Source organism: Schistosoma haematobium, chromosome 3, assembly GCF_000699445.3.
Source record: "Schistosoma haematobium chromosome 3, whole genome shotgun sequence".
Lineage (NCBI taxonomy): Eukaryota > Metazoa > Platyhelminthes > Trematoda > Strigeidida > Schistosomatidae > Schistosoma > Schistosoma haematobium.
The window spans coordinates 43703334-43721547 of record NC_067198.1 but is presented as its reverse complement, the minus strand read 5'-3'; the positions used below and the strand labels follow the sequence as shown (position 1 = coordinate 43721547).

Below are 18214 nucleotides of genomic sequence, written 5' to 3'. Positions count from 1 at the left end.
ATGGTGAATATTCAACTGGTCACTCATCATACAATTACATTACTGAAGTCGACTATACGATAATGATAAGTTTTACTGTGAACTATGCAATTCACTAATCCTGATTAACGATTTCCAACTCTTTGGTCACTGAGTAGTGACTAATTTCCTGATCTCCAAGTCATTCTAAATGTTTTCCGAATTCTAGCGATTAACTTGCCATGTGTCGCCATTAGTGTAAGTGACCCGACGTCACGTGAACTATGATAACGTATTAGGTGGTCAGAGTTAGTCGACAGGAAACTGTGAATTCAAGTATAATGCTCCTTTGAACTTATTATTCATGACACTAATAACTAGGATGATTGTCAATGATTATACTTATTGTTGATCAACTGAAAACTGTCAAGGAATACAACAGAAAATCATTTAGTATTAAAACATTTTATTTCTTCTTATTGAATTGTTTATGCAAATTACAACCAAAAGATGTAATTTAACAATAAAGACAATAATCCAGCAATTGAATGATAAATTTCATCTTAGAAAAGAAGTTATTTTTTCTTCTCTGTTGTGTTCGTTGCTTCTACGCTTTCTGTACTTTCATTATCTTCAATCTCCGTTTCACATTCCCTTGAAAAGAAAAACAAAAGTATATTCTCAAAATGTTCGGAAATGATTAAGCGATGAATAAATTACCTTTTATTAAACAGAATTTTAAAAGTTTATTCAATACCATTATTAATTAGATTCACATGGTATTGTTTTGATTGAATCTTCCCGTTGATGTTTAGGACTGTAATTGATCAGTCTCTTATTAACATATGTGCATGCCGTGCGTATTGCCTCGATATTGCCTTGATTCATAAGCATCATAAGCAAAGATGGATAGTGGCTAGCAATGGAATCCAGTTTGACACGTGTTTCGTCCTATGTGGGACTCGTCAGCTGGACGTACCTACATCTCAGAGTCGATGTCCACTCTGAGACTCGAACCCAGTACCGTTCACTTCAAATGCCATCGCATTATCCACTTAGCTACTGAGTCCTGATAGCTACTTGCTTGTGCAATGGGGTGAAGTTTATTTCACTTGGTATTGTTTTACTTGGATAGCAATGGAATCCAGTTTGACACATGTTTCGTCCTATTTGGGACTCGTCAGCTGGACGTACCTACATCTCAGAGTCGATGTTCACTCTAACTCAATACATAAACTACAGTTTATAAAGGTGTTGTGTTATATGATGATATCGTCTAGAAGGTGAATAAAAAATTTCATGACAAATCATTAGAGCTCAGGCAACACAATACCTCTAAAATTCCCATACTCAGTAACAAATATTCATTCTGGATTTTATAACTTACACTTTCATTAAACGAATTCCTTTTCTGTTATTTTTCTCTGTTTCATTTGGTCTCGAAAAGTCGATATCGGTTTCGCATATTTCATCTGTTACTTTTAAAGTCAATTTCTCATTTAAAGTATAATTATATCCATTAATCATTAACATCATGGAACCTATGTATTAAAAAAGTAAGAAAGGAATTGATATTAATTTGATGTTAACTACTGAAATGGGTTTAAGTAGTCAACTTGGTTGATTCTTCATTAGAAATTTCAACACTATTATTTCTGTCCTAGTATGGGACTCCTTAGCAGTACGCATCCACGATCCCACCCCCACCCTCGTAAGATTCGAACCCAGGACCTATCAGTCTCGCGCGCGAGCGCTTAACCATTAGACCACTGAGCCGGAATCCAACGATGTTAATGTCTTACTTCAACCAATCCACGATATTGTTGAGGACGAGACGGCTGTCCAGTGCACCCAAGTTTTCAATGATGGTATAACATAGATCCATTCATGATATCAATCTAAACTCCCCACTCTCTACAACCCTATACTCATCTTAGTAACCTCTTTCTAATATGTTTCCTGGAGATAGATACTGATTCAAAACATTTCACCTAATTCAAAATGCTATCATTCAGATTTATTCATATTAATCGCTAGAAAATTCCTATTATTATTAGAAAACAATTATATGAACGAAGAATATTCTTTTCAATAATTTCTTATCAGGTTCTACAGTCATATATATCCAAATTAATAATCCATATAGCTGGTCAGGTTTAAGGCAAAGTAAATCATTTAATACTTGTTACATATGAATTAAGGATTGTTATTTGTCATGGAGGAGAAGATTTGTAGATCAGATGGATGATTTTAATGGATTTTTGTCCTCTGAGCTGGATAGTTTGTTCGTGGAGCTTTCATCGTTCTTCTGAATGACATCATCAGCAGCAGCAAAAACTTCCACTTGAACTATATATCTTCTCCTCCATGACAAAGAACAATCCTTAATGTACATGTTATAATTTTAAATGATATACTAAGCCTTAAACCTGACCATTTTTATGAATTACTAATTTCGATATGATAATTATAAAGTATCTGATAAGAAATTCATTGAAAAGAATATTCGTCATTTATTCTTATTAACTATTTTGTATATCATTTAATACTCACCATTTTTGTCGATTATAAATGGAGCATCAAAAGTTTCACGTTTTCTGGCAATTGTTAAGCTAATGAAAGTTAAACACATCAAAGATAAACGAATCATTTCTTATCTAAAATGTAAAAAAAAATACTTATTAGACGAAGAATAACATGAACAAGAAGGAGAAGAACACGAACAGGAAGAACAAGTAGGAGAAGAAGAAGAAGAAGAAGAAGAAGAAGGAGGAGGAGGAGGAGGAGGAGGAGGAGGAGGAGAACAAGAAGAAGAAGAAGGAGAAGAAGAACAAGAACAAGAGGAAGAAGAAGGAAAAGAACAAGAAGAAGAAGAAAAAGAAGGAGGGGAAGAGGGAGAAGAAGGAGAAGAACAAGAAGAAGAAGGAGGAGGAGGACGGAGAGTAGGAGGAGGAGGAGGAGAACAAGAAGAAGAAGAAGGAGAAGAAGAAGAAGACGAAGAAGGAGGGAAAGAAAAAGAAGAACAACAACAAGAACATAAACATATTGTAGAATTGAAAAATGTACACTTTTAATTTACATTCTCAAATAAGGAATTATTCATAGATAAATGGTTCATTATTTATAATTACATAATCATTAGATTTGAACCAATTAAAATTTATTTAAATCAACTGAATTGATTTCCTCCCCCCTCCCTTCTCCTCAAGAAACAATATTGATTAGATGTTTATTTGATTTATTATTTGACATAAAGGATCAAATGAATATTTCTCATATATATTCAATAGATTAACAATTTAAGATCATGAGTCAATTGAACTTAGATCACCATGGAGAACCTGGAAAAAGAAAACAAACAACTATGAATGAATATATAAACTGAAAATTATTCATTAGGACTTAGGAGCTAAATGGTAACACAATGGTGTTTGAAATGAATTACTCATAACAACAGTAGTGTTTGTCTTGTTTGCTCTTATAACAACATTGTTTTCCTGTCTTTACATAGTTGTTTTAGAGCATACATTTGTTCTTTAGATAGATTAGGAGTATTCAGTTTTTGATTCAACAATACAGCTGTGATAATGTGGTGTGTGCTACTGATCTAGACACATATAAGTAGTATGTATCATTAATAGAAAGTCAAATACTTGCAGAGAGAAGGTTAAGAAGATCGAAGAAAAGAGAACTAGAACAAAGAATAATTGATATGGAAACGAAGGAACAATCAAGTCTGAGATGATTGATTGATATTTTGCAAATGAAGTATTTACTATATGATTAGTAGATTTTACTAAGACATTCTGTAATTTGTGTGTTCAGATACATTCGATTATGAAATGGTGAAGATTTGTAGCTCAGGTGGATTATTTTGGTAGAGTTTTATTCTCTGAGCTGGATGGCTTGGTTGTGGAGCTTTCATTGTTCTTGTAGACGACATCATCAGCAAAAACTTCAGGTAGAATTGCTGATGATGTTATTCAGAAGAACGATGAAAGCTGTACGACTAAACCATTCAGCTCAGAGAACAAAACTCCACCAAAACATTCACTTGTCCCCACTTGTTTGTTCTTGTTCACTATGTAGTAAATGTACACAACTCTACATCACTATTATGAAACAGTTAAATACTTTGAGTATATTGTTCATTACATTCAGAATGAAAATACTAATTTTAAATTCTTGAAGTTAGATAATGTCCATCTATATTGAAATTTGTTCATTTGTCTCCCTCCCTCTCTTACTTGAGACAAATTACCGAACATTTTATTAAACTAACCGCTAAAAGAGCACTTGGATAATGAAAAGGATATTTTATGTTGGTAATAACTCATATAGTATTGTAGAGTATTATTTCATATCTATGATATTTATTATTATTGACTTATGTACATTTGAGATCATGAATTGATCAATGTTAGATCATCATTATAAACTTGGAAGCATTGGTTGGCCGTTTTGTCCTAATATGGGACTCCTGAACAATGCATATCCACGATCTTACACGCAGAAATGGCTGTCCAGTACTTCCAGGTTTACAGTGGCGGTCTAAAATTGATCGCCTCATAATATCAATTACAATTCAACAATCTCCACAACCCATATACTGATAACTAAGTACATTGACTTATTATTTACTTGGCCAAATAAAATATTCTTCAGTTTTGTAGGCTGATTTATATTGAAGATATTTCATCTGTAGATCTTTATCAACTAAGAAACTACTGAAAACAAAGGTGTGCTCTACAGTTGTTTCATATTACTATGCAACTCCTAAGTAGAACTAACGTTCAAGTTCTTCAGCTATCGTTGTTGTTAATATCAGTTTAAATACATATGTACGAAAGAGTACGTTCGAATGATATGAAGGTAGATATTTAAGAATTTTATTATACGCTCGCAAGACAACTTGTGCTTCCAAAAACCAAGTGGTTTTCCTAGTTTTTATTAGCAAGCTATATTTTAGACATGGGATGTGTAATACGAGTTGAATAGATTGAGTTTACTTTAAGAAATCAGTGAACAGGATAATCCTCCAAGCTCACTAATGACTAGCTACGTGAGAAAATTCTCGGAGTTCTGGTGAGAAGCCATGACCAGTGGAACGAGTCCGTGTCGGATAGAGACAGGTATCTACCTCAGTATAATGGAAGATGGTCGCGCAATTTCACGGATTGGTTGAGGTTAGACATTAACACCGTTGGATTCCGGCTCGGTAGTCTGGAGGTTAAGCGTTCACGCGAGAGACTGAAGGCCGTGAGTTCGAATCTCGCGAGCGGGATCGTGGATGAGCACCGCTGAGGAGCCCCACAATAGGACGAAACGGCCGTCTAGTGCTTCCAGGTTTACAGTGGTGGTCTAATATCAATCGGTTCATGATCTCAATAAAAAACGTAAAAATTAGGAAACTGAAGCCAGGTCTTTATTTCTGAAGCGAATACATGAGAACAAATTTCAACCATTTAGTCAAAAAGAAAGCAAGTAATATGAACAATTTAATTGAGATTATAATTCAATGAGTTCAAATACGAATTCATGTCCCAATAAATCTTATATATAAAATAGATGGAATGAAGTTAGCTGTGGAATTTGAAACGTGCGTTTTGTCCCATTTGGGACTCTTCAGCCATGTTATAATGGATATATCCGAGAGTGCTTACAATCCTGAAAGACATGATGATACGTGTGTTCGTCTTGAAGTTAGATGTGACCCAAATACCTCAAAAATAACGTATCAGGCCCTGAACCTAGGGAGGGACGCATTCTTGTTTCAAAGCAAGCATCAGTTTATTTAAGATTGTAAGTAAGCCTTGTTGACGAGTGCTAAGTATCACGGAACCCTTTGCCTAGGGCTTTTACCGACCGCCTGAAATTACATAATTTTCCAACTTAGTTCACTTGACGCCGAAGCACTTATAATAATAATAATAATAGTTATCATTATTATTAGCTTTATGCAGTGTTATGTTTTCGGTACAATATAGAATTCTCAGTTTAAAGTATTTCAATAAGTTTCTTTATTTTTTGATCGACCCTTGTGATAAATATCGAGTGGTTGCCAGTTAGATACTATCAGTTCAGAAATCGACATCTGATTAATGTGTATTCCTTTCTAAGCATATTGCCAGCGACCACGATGTCTCCGATTGGGCTCTTTTGTAACTTGTAAGCGAAATGTCGTGAACTTTTCCCAAACACACCTAAATAGGTTATGCGATTAATAGGCATAATGATGTGTTAAAACAAACAAACAAAACAACAGATAACTTGTTGAAATATCCAGATGGTAGGAACAGGTAGCCCAAATATTCAAGCAGGCCATATTGCAGCTCGAAGGATTAGATATATATAACATCGGTCATTTTATTGGCTGTATTTCACAGCCGTGAAACCATATAGAGTAGATTGCAATTATAATATATTCTGATAATTATTATTACATAATTCATTCCAGTTTAACCCCGTCTGGAGACCCTCTAGGGCTACTGCCGGTCCTAAGCCTTGATAAACGAGGAGGGTTGGGTATGGGGTTAGCGACCCCATCCCGTAGACAACGAACTCACTAAAAAACGCTAACCAGAAAAAATTATTTAAACCATTTAAGTAAGTAAGTAAGCAGGACATCCCAGTTCACAGACATGACCAGCTTATCATATTTAGCAATATTCAATGTAAGAGATATATTGGATATTAGACAGTTTGAAGTGTTCTCATTCAAAAATTGTTTTACCTCTGCCAAAAAATAAGTAAACTAACTTTGATTTTAAATGTGATATATTATTTGTCAGATTTAAGATAATCTAAAATAACCTTGTCAAAACTAGATAGCTAAAAAAGAACAAACTATCTTGTCAATCTAATACATTCTTCTTTATAATTGTCCACTTTATTTGGGCAATCAATGTCTCAGCCAATCAATCAATCAATCAACCAATCAAAAATGAAGTTCTTTAACATTGAAAACCAACTACTCTACAGATTATAAATAATAAATACCAGATAAATAGATCCATTCAAAAGAATTACTGAATTTATTGTGTTTTATTGAGTGAGTATGTTTAAATTATTTAATATACAGAAGTATATACATGACTAAAATGGTGAACAGTTGAATATTAGAAATCCAGTTTTATGGATATTATAGTAATTTAATAGTTTAGTTTATGAATCAATTGAAGCTAGACTGTCATGAAAAACCTAGAAGCACTAGATGGCCGTTTCGTCTTATCATGGGACTCCTTAGCAGTGCGAATACACAATCCTGTCTCGTGGGATTCGAACCCAGGATCTCTTAACTCTTAGACAATTGAGCCGGCATCCGATGATGTTAATGTTCAGCCACCGTTCACAATTTAATTTCAACTGAGATTTTAATTGAAAAAAAACTATAGTTGATTTCTTGTTCGCAGAAAACATATATACACATATACACAAATTCCTGGCATTCATTTGATGATATTTTATTGGAATTCAGAATAACTTCATCACTTTAATAATGAAGAGAGACTACTGAAATAAATTGAAAGTCTCTGTAGTTCAAGATTTTGAACTACTATGTATTATTCCAATTGGTTAGTTAGATTTCTTTTTCATTTGTAGTAATGTTTATATTAAGACTGGAAAATTCCCTAGACAGTAAATCGTTATACTAAGAAGATAAGTAAACATGATTTATGTATTGTTGAAAGCATAGATCAATTGTTAAGTTCCTAATGTTATATCAGTGATCTAGAGGTTAAGCGTTTACGCGTCAGACTGGTAGGTCCTGGGTTCAAATTTCGAAGGGCAGGATCGTGGAGGCGCACTGTTGAGGAGTCCTATACTAGGATGAAACGGACATCCAGTTCTTCCAGGTTTTCCATAGTGATCTAGCTTCAACTGACTCATTATCTCAACTATAAATTTATATCTTATCGAAAAATCGTTACATTTTTTTGTTCATTCTATTTTAACAGTATAAACAGTTTCTAGAAAAAACTCTACATAAAGAGAAAATAGATGGTTTATTCGACTCTAACAATATTTGGTTTGTTTATTTTGAGCTTTTCTACTGTTATGACTAAAGTGAATCATATTCCTATAAAATTTGATAAATATGGTAAGTTACAATTTCTCATTATTATTATGAATGATTGTTCAGTTAATTAATGAAATTACACAGTATGCACGTATGTCAATAAGAGACTGATCATTTGCAGTTCTTAACATTAATGGAAAGATTCAAGTAAAACAATACCAAGTGAATTAAACTTCACCCCATTGCACAAGCAAGTGGCTATCAGGACTCAGTAGCTAAGTGGATAATGCGATGGCATTTGAAGTGAACGGTACTGGGTTCGAGTCTCAGAGTGGACATCGACTCTGAGATGTAGGTACGTCCAGCTGACGAGTCCCACATAGGACGAAACACGTGTCAAACTGGATTCCATTGCTAGCCACTATCCATCTTTGCTTATGATGCTTATGAATCAAGGCAATATCGAGGCAATACGCACGGCATGCACATATGTTAATAAGAGACTGATCAATTGCAGTCTTAAACCTCAATAGGAAAATACAAGCCAAACAATATCGAGTGAATTAGTGAAATTGTTGCTGATAATAATAAGTAGATATTACCTCTTTTGTTTAAAGGTACTATACTCTTCCTCTCTCACTCTCACTCTTACTTATGATCCCAAACATATTAGGCAAGATCTTTAGAGCGGGTCATAGGCAATTAGCTATTCAGTAATCCCCGGGTTTTTAGTAGTCCACAAAGGTCAAGTAATGAAACAAATAAAATTTTAAAAATTTCCACATTGTAAATTTAGAACAACATTGATATATACAAACGAACAATATTGTTTTCGATTAGATCCTCATCAGGCCTTACTCTAATATACAGTAATGTATTTATATACATATACAAAATTACTAAACCAATCAAGGTAGTTTATGAGTCAATGATAACAGTGGAATAGATTCTATAAATAAGTGAAAAGTACAAATTGATATAGTGATGACAGGTGTACTAGTTTTTGATAGGAATATTGAAGGCTCAAATCAATGTTGGTTAAGCACCTGGCGAGAGACTGATAGGTCCTGGGTTCGAATCCCGCGGGGCGGGGTCGTGGATGCGCACTGTTGAGGAGTCCCACAATGGGACTAAATGACCGTCCAGTGCTTCCAGATTTTTCATGGTGGTTCAGCTACAATTGACTCATGATCTCAACTGTTAAAATTACTACAATCTCCACAAAACCCCTTCTGATATTAAATAACATTTATAAAAATCATAAGATTACGTAATAAGAAGTGTTCAGATAATCGAACCGTGAAGTGTATATTTGAGAGAGAAAAAAAGGTTGGGAGGGTGTGAAGAAAGACATGCAAACAAAGAGTATGGAAAATAATAATAAATAAATTCATTTATTAAGACCGAATGAAAGATAAAGGTGTTACAAATTTGGCTCGAATTCCTATAGCTTCTGCTATGTGTAAGAGACGAGGCCGAACACCACAAGGAAAACTAGTAGGAATACGATAAATAACTTGAAATGATTTGTTCCTGTCCACTACATGAACGCTATCGATCAAGTGTGATAGAACCGAGGTGAGTATTGTCTTTACGTTATCTTTTCCAAATCACTAAGGAAGGTGTTCACTAAAAGTAACAGATGTGATACCATTCAGTTACTTGATTAGAACACCTATCTCAAAGATAAACTAACATTGTAGTAGTAATGTACCAGGATTCTTAGTGGGTAACATAGGGTTATAACTAAAGTATTTTTGTGACTAATCGAGCTGAACTAATAAAAATAATTGCATTACAGTTTAGTAACTAAATTTATTAATGTGCTAAACATGTGAACTCAGTTTTCTATGAAATTTATTAATTTCTCAGTTGACATCAGTCTATAATAAACTATCGGTGTTATAGTACAGTGTACAGTACACTCCTACTATTCTCACAACTTATATATATATATATATATATATATATATATATATATATATATTAAGTCTGAAGGAAATACCTTCTAGTTAATGATCAAACATTTTTTATCGAAATAACAAAGATCAGATAGAAAACCATTGAGAAATAAGATAGTACAGATGTTTAGCATTATGTGGTTGAGTGAATTCAGGACCCATCAATCTCGCGCGCGAACGCTTAACCTTTAGACAAGTACTTTGAGGTTTTCTATGGTGGTCTAGCTTCAAATGATTCATGAATTCAACTATAAAAAATTGCCAAAATCTCCACAAAACCCCCCCTTCTTATTTTTATGATAAATGGTCAAAAGAATAGGAAATCGTGTCATAATCCTAGACCATTAAATGACTTATGGATTACCAGGACAAATTCAAGGTTATGATAAATTTTTTTACGATTAGGCGAGATTTCTATGAACCTAAGAACTCATCTCTGACAATTTGTAACGTTTTAGAAGCTGTATTGATGTCAGTTCTGTGCCCCGTTTCAATTATGTGCTTTGTTATCGATGAATATGGTTTTCTACTTCCCACGTTCACCTGAGTATTTGTTACTAACTGGTTTTGAAGCCATCTAGGCCTATGTTCCATAATCCTTGATTTCACTATTCGATGACTCCTTCCTATGTATGTATGTCCACACAAACATATAAATTGGTAAATACAATGATACGTCGCGCAATCATTAGTGCATTGTCTAAGTCTATTTAGAATCATGATCTTAGTCCTTTCAAACACAACCATTTCAGCAGTGTACTAGGCTTTCTTGATGGCTGATTTTAATTTCTGTCATAAAACCATACTGTTAGATTAAGCTTTAAATAGTAGAGAGATATAAATAGCTATCTTCGGAACAGAATGAACGAAAGGTTTCAGTATTGATTGATTTTTGTACCTATTTATAAACTTTAGTGAATAACCATTTGAAATAAGTGTGTCAGTCATCAGTTTCGAGTCTTCTTCAACCGCATCTGTAATGCATTTCCTTTAAATCATCTTAAACAGTAAACAGAATATATGCTATGATTAGCTGCTAAATTCATGTATATGCTAGATTGATTGTTGTTATTGGTTGAAATGATATCTTAATTTTCTTTAGACAAAATTGATCTTAATCAAAGTAGATGTGTATAATTGATAAGTATGAGCTACACAACTTAATCAAATTGTATTATTTTCAGCCAGCTACAACATAGGATCAGGCACATATATGCATCGGTTCAAGTTGCCATACCTTATTAACACAACAATATGAAGATCAAATTCATAGAAGTAGTTACTTTAATGACAGTAATATGTAAAAGAAAGATTGTGTATAAAGATATAATACAGGAAGAAAGAATTAGTTCGTAGAAAGAAAGGTATAGTTTAAGGTAATTCAGTCGATCATACACAAACTTTGATAATGTAACCCATATAAAAATTAATATTCATTCACTAACAATTAATTTATTTCTAATAGTTAAGATTATGAATCAACTGGAACTAGACCATCATAGCAAACCTGAAAGCATTGGGTGGCCGTTTCACCCTATTGTGAGACTCCTAAACAGTGCGCATCCACGACCTCGCCCCCTGCGAGGTCCGAACCCAGGACCTGTCGGTTTCGCGCGCGGTCACTTAACCACTAGACCACTGAGTCGGCATCCAACGGTCTTAATGTCTAACTTCAACAAACTTGAGCGACACATCCCCCATTGTCTCCGGTGAGTTACTATCCCACAACAGACCTGGTTGAACTGCACTGGTCACTAATTCTCACTAGAACTCCAGGATATACCTCGTGAAGCCGGTCACTAGTGAGTATATGTTGAATAATATCAGATGGGTTTTGTACTGTCGTCCAGTGCTTCCATGTTTTCCATAGTGGTCTAGCTTCAATCGACTCATGATCTTAACCATTGAAATTATTGATTATTCTTTAACAATAATAAGATTTAATCAATAATTTGTAATCATAATCTCTTATGCAAACTGTTACCATATTATTTTTAAATGCTTTATCTATTTCTATTGTACATCATTAGGAAATATGTATACAGAATTTGAAAAATTAGATTTTTATTTGACTCAAAATTCAACATTGATTATTAAAGATGACATATGCGCAACAATTGTTGATTTTACTCGACCTAGTAACAATGAAATTCAAACAAAATCCGGTTATCGTAATGTAACTGAGTAAGTTCAATTTATTTATTAAATAAATACAGAATTTCACTGATTGAAATCATGAGTCAATTGAAACTAGACCACCATGGAAAACCTGGAAGCACTGGGCAGCCGTTTTGTCCCAATACGGGACTCCTCAGCAGTGCGCATCTACGATTCCTCATCCCACAAGATTCGAATGCAAGACCTATCGGTCTCGCGACAGGCGCTTAACCAACTACACCACTGAGCTGGCCGGCATCCAACGGTGTTAATGTCTAACTTCAACCAATTCACGAAGTTGCGCCACCGTACACCATACTAGGTCGAAACGACCGTCCAGTGCTTCCAGGTTTTCCATGGTGGTCTAGCTTCAATTGACTCATAATTTCAATCAGTGAAGTTTTTAAAATTTCCACAGAACCCCTTCTGAAAATACAGAATTACTAAAGAAAATATAGTCTATATTATAAATTCAAAGTTTAATTAACAATCTTTCGATCGAGATCATGAACCGATTGATGTTAGATCATTATTGGAAATCTGGAAGCACTGAATGGTTGTTTCGTTCCATTGTAGGATTCTTCAGCAGTGTGAATCCACGACCTCATCCTGCAGGATCTCCACAACCCCATACTAATAATTGCCATGTGCTCACTAGTGACTGGCTTCATGAAGGAATTCTTGAAGTTCTAGTGAGAAGCTGTGACCAGTGGAACTAATCTGTGTCGGGTAAAGACAGCTATCTATCTCAGTACAATGGAGGATGGTCGCGCAATTTCGTGGATTGGTTGAGGTTAGACAATAACACCGTTGGATTCCGGTTAGGTAGTTTAGAGGTTAAGCGTTCACGCGCAAGACCGAAGGCTCTGGATTCGAATCCCACGAGCAGGATCGTGGATGCTCACTTCTGAGAAGTCCCACACTAGGATGAAACGGCCGTCCAGTACTTCCAGGTTTACAATGATGGTCTAATATCAATCGGTTCATGATCTCAATCAAAAACATAATAATCTCCACAACCCCATACTGCTAATTAACACTCACTGGTTGACATAATTAATATCTATCTCGAATCGATATGTCAAAATAATTTAAAGTTGGGAAAATAAATCAGTGGGTGCCAATTCAGTGATTTAAGGGTCAACTCCACATCTCTTGACCACAAAGTCTTGGGCACAGTCCTTTTGAAGGACCATAGATATGCACCGATTAGAAATCCCACACTAGAATAAAACACTTGTTTAATACATCTTAGTTTTCAACGATTGTCTAACCGAAGTCAGTCCATGATCCCAGCCGTCTTCAAAATTCAAACTGTACTACTAAAATTTTGGTTATTATTATGTATAAAAATTTGCGTGTAGAATGTCAGTAATGTAAGGACTCGATCAAAAAATGTTTAAGTAGGATGCAAATTCGTGATCCCATGATTGAGAAATCAGTGTTTTGTATGATACATGATTACAACATTAATAATTAGCATCTGAAAAGACAACATGAATTAGAACCGAAAGTGTAACATGCACACTATAACAAAAATTCACTTCGAGGTAGTAATGTAAATTATTTATGTGATTAAATCTATATAGAATATAGTCCAACATAGATTTGGATATTCCGTCAAACATTTGCATAACTATAAACAAAACTGGATAGGGGCTAGCAGTGGAATCCAGAATGCGCGTTTCGTCCTATTTAGGACTCATCAGCTGGATGTACCTGCATCCCAGAGTTAATATTTACTCCATTCATCTTTGCTTATAATGCTTATTATGTATTTGATGCTTTAAAAAAACTAAACTATTTAACACCAAGAGATTCATGCGACTGTATAATGGAAAATTCTTCAAGGTTTCATAGGATAGAGATTTGATATTATATTTAGGAATGAAGCTTCTATTATCATTCCTAATATTACAAACACAAACTTGAAAAATAAGTAAACTATTAGAATCACTTCATAAACTAATTGTGGTGATAATGTTGATAGTCAACAGTTTATTTCATAAGCAATATCTGACTTGACTTTTCTGGTAGCTAACTATATGTATTAAAAACATTCTATAGACTTTTAGGTTATACTTATTCTTAACTGTCTTAATAATGAAGGGTCAGATAGGTGGTTTTTCATTAAAGATACTTGATCAAACCACTTAGCTCAGGAGATTCAAAACTAACGAAATACGCTCGATGAACTAAAACTTGCCCAACAACAATAAGGATTGTAATTACAGCACCCAACTATAGCTGCTGCATTAACGCTGCATTAACCGAGTCGAGCTTGACTAACTGACGGTTTTTTTTCCTTTGGATCCAGCCATCTAAAACAGGTCAGTTGGAAAGCAGTAAGACTAAAAGAAACAAACTTCAAACCCGAGAGATAAACCTTATTGATAACTTTTTATGGCGTGGTAGGACTAATCTATTTCTCTCAGATGACAAGCGTCTCCAGCAGTTCCATCTTATCACAATAAGAGGAAGGTTTAGAGGAAGTGATCTCGAAATATGGCACACCTGACCTATTCTAACGGACTTCTACTGTCGGCAGTAAGATCTTGACTAAACTATAGAAGAGGTCGTGTGAGATCGTTCTTCATCAGCTTCCCTTCAGAAGTTGAGCAAAGTTCCAGGTTTATAGGGCTCTTCTCATCCCCCAAGAAGAACCACTATTTGGACAACTGATCTTAAACCTCTAAAAACATTCGAATTCTCTTTGTTCATAACCAACTACATCTTTCACTTCCTAATATTTCTTCTATCTGTACTATAAATCGGTTAAGCAACTGGATGATTATCATGACTTATTACCCCCTTTTGCCGGTTGAAGCAATGGATATTGTGTTTGACCTAACATGTGAACATTAACACATAAATCAAAGTATATACAGTGAGCAAGTCCGAAAAATGACGAAACGAGTATTGTGAATCACACTATAAGCAACAATCCAAATATATGATCAGTTTCATAAGAGTGATGTTATATGAATACAATTCATATGTATTTTATCTGAAAGAATAATTCATACTGTTTTATAATCCCCAACTTACTTACTTGCTTATTTACGCCTGTTACTCCTAATGGAGCATAAGCCGCCAACCAGTATTCTCCAACCCACTCTGTCCTGGGCCTTCTTTTCTAGTTTCATCCAATTCTTGTTCATTTTTCTCATGTCTATTTCCATTTCTCGGCGTAATGTGTTCTTTGGTCTCCCTCTTTTCCTTTGGCCTTGAGGATTCCATGTGAGGGCTTGTCTTGTGGCGCAGTTGGGTGATTTCCTAAATATCTGTCCTATCCACTTCCAGCATTTCTTCCTAATTTCTTCCTCCGATGGGATCTGGTTTCTTCTCTCCCACAGTACGTTGTTGCTAATAGTGTCCGGCCAACAGATCCGAAGTATTTTGCGTAGACAACTGTTAATAAACACATGTATCTTTTGGATGATGGCTTTCGTAGTTCTCCAGGTTTCCGCCCATACAGTAGAACTGTTTTGACATTTGTATTGAAACTTCTGACCTTGGTGTTGGTTGACAGTTGTTTTGAGTTCCAGATGTCCTTCAGTTGTAGATATGCTGCTCTTGCTTTGCTGATCCACGCCTTCACATCTGCATCAGATCCACCATGTTCATCAATGATGCTTCCCAAATATGTAAATGTTTTTACATCTTCCAAATCTTATCCGTCAATCGTGATTCGATTGGTGCATGCTGTGTTGTATCGGAGAATCTTGCTTTTCTCTTTGTGTATATTGAGATCTACTGCTGCTGAGGCTGCTGCTACACTGGTCGTTTTCTCCTGCATTTGTTGTTGCGTTTGCGATAGAAGAGCCAGATCATCTGCGAAGTCTAGATCGTCCAGCTGCATCCTAGATGTCCACTGTATCCCGCGTTTCCCTTCAGATGTTGGCGTCTTCATGATCAAGTCGATCACCAGAATCCCCAACTTACACTACCACAAGTACATCAAAGAATTACAATAATATCTTGCATATTACTTGGAAGACTTGAGGATTTTGAGTATCCCACTGAATCACACAAATAAACTAACGATTTCAGCTTTATGATCTTGAATTTGTGTATAAATAAACAATGACTATTAATTCGAGAGACAATCATAATGATTGTTATTACATGACTAGAATAATGGAACTAATCAAGATAGACCAGATGAACTGTGACAACTTTACAGTATTATGTAATATCACTTGTTCACAGCCAGTTAATCAGCAGAAGTTATTTCCAGAAAAAGAGTAGCATTTTGAATTTAATACTGTTGTGTTCCAGTCATACAATTTTAACATATATTACTGAATTAGTGGGAGTTAGATAAAAAAAAATACAAAAAATCAAACAGAATAAATTTCCGTGATTACTAAATTGAATGATTTTATTATTTATTTATTTGAACACATAAGTCAGTCAGTCAGTAACAACGTAGAACTTCGTACGTACGTACATCAGTTCGATTTGCCACACCACATTAGCACACAGGCGCAGTGGTCGATTCAAATCCCGTAGTGGTAGAGGTAATAAGAGTATAAGCAGTAATCAGGAAAATTAGTGTTTGGAGATAAATACTGGCACAGAGGGGCACCAAATACGTCACTTGGTTTGCGTGTGGGCTGTGATACTGCCCGAGTGCCCAGACCGAAGCAGGTGGTTTTGTTAGGGGGCCATATCTGGGGCCTTCGACCGAAAGGTCTAATCCACAAGGCAATGGAGCAACATCAGGAGATGCAATCACATGATAGCCTGTGACCAATAATTGGTTCACACGCTATTTGTTCCCTCAGGAATCAGTGTTTATTAACTCCCCTAGGTGGACCCTCCATATCCATTAAATTGAATGATTAGAGTTAAATTGTCAGTAAAGAAAATGATTTCCTTAAGAATTCCAGCTATACCTAATTGCTAAAATTTCAGTAGGCTTATTTGTTTTTTTGTTGTAAATTCTGGATTGACATTATTGATATGGTTACGTTTTATTGATTATTTTAAGCACATGTGCGATTTGGATTAAAAATCCATCAAAAGGCTTAAGATCCAGGAGACCAGAATAAAAATACGAACCAATAGGACCTACGTGTTCATGATGGACTACTGCAATATTACAATTTTGAAATTATTTATAAAGCCATTCTGTTTGTAAACTGAATAAACTTTTCTTTTTGAAAAATCATGATTTCGATAGAACAATGAGAAGACGGAGTTGATCTGAAAAATGTGATGTATTTGCGCTATAAATTTCGAACAATCTGGTTACACATATACTTGTCAAGGCATTTTTATATGAAAATTAATAAAGGTCAAACAAATAAAAGTACAATTAAAATAACTAAGGGGAGAGAAAGAATAAGAAATTGTCGCGTTATCCTAGGCCATAGAATGACTTAAGGATTACCAAGGTAAGTTCAAGGTTACGACAAATTGTTTTTGTACACATAAGGGGGGTTTAAATTTACGAATAGCTAAGGCTTCAATAAACTTAAGAATTCGACCTTGACAATTTCTATACAACGTTCTAAATGCTGTATTAATGTTAATTTTATGCCCCGTCTCAATTATGTGTTTTGCTATCGATGAACTTGGTTTTCTACCTCCTACATTAATCGGATCATTTGACACACACTGATTTTGAAGCCATCTGGGCACATGTTCATTGACCCTTGACTGCATTGTTCGATTACTCCTCCCTATGTATGTGTGTCCACACAAACATGCAAATTGGTAAATACAATGGGATGTGACGTAATCATTAGTGCATTGCTTGGGTCTATTAGGAATCATGGCCTTAGACTTTTCAATCACTACCAACTGAGCAGCACAATACGTATTCTCGATGGCTGCTTTCAATCTCTGCCTTAAAACTATACTGTTTGATTCGCCTCTATATGGTAGATTGATACAAACCTTTTTCTTTGGCACTGAATAAATTAGAGGTCTTGGCATTAACCGACTTTTGCACCTATTAATAAACTTGAGTGGATAACCATTTGCTTTAAAATCATGACTGTTTGCTATTAGTCTTTGCAACGTGAACAGATTGTTGAATTTACAATTTTGGGAAAGCCATACAGTCGTCAGCTTAGCTAGATGAAACTATCAACACAAATACCAGAGT

General features: G+C 35.0%; 2 protein-coding genes across 2 annotated transcripts; one reads left to right on the top strand and one right to left on the bottom strand.

The window, feature by feature from the left end:
* Positions 1-407: 407 nt before the first annotated feature.
* MS3_00005839 (uncharacterized protein) lies at positions 408-2608 on the bottom strand (the record flags this gene model as incomplete). Its single annotated transcript, XM_012939427.2, has 3 exons — positions 408-612; positions 1346-1499; positions 2512-2608. The coding sequence occupies 3 exons, from the start codon at positions 2606-2608 to the stop codon at positions 534-536; spliced, it is 330 nt and encodes a 109-aa protein (XP_012794881.1). The 3' UTR covers positions 408-533.
* Positions 2609-7955: 5347 nt separating this feature from the next.
* MS3_00005838 (uncharacterized protein) lies at positions 7956-17269 on the top strand. Its single transcript, XM_051213932.1, has 3 exons — positions 7956-8059; positions 11970-12123; positions 17093-17269. Exons 1-3 carry the CDS (start codon positions 7960-7962, stop codon positions 17151-17153), a joined length of 315 nt encoding a protein of 104 aa, XP_051069949.1. The 5' UTR covers positions 7956-7959; the 3' UTR covers positions 17154-17269.
* The last annotated feature ends 945 nt before the right edge of the window (positions 17270-18214 follow it).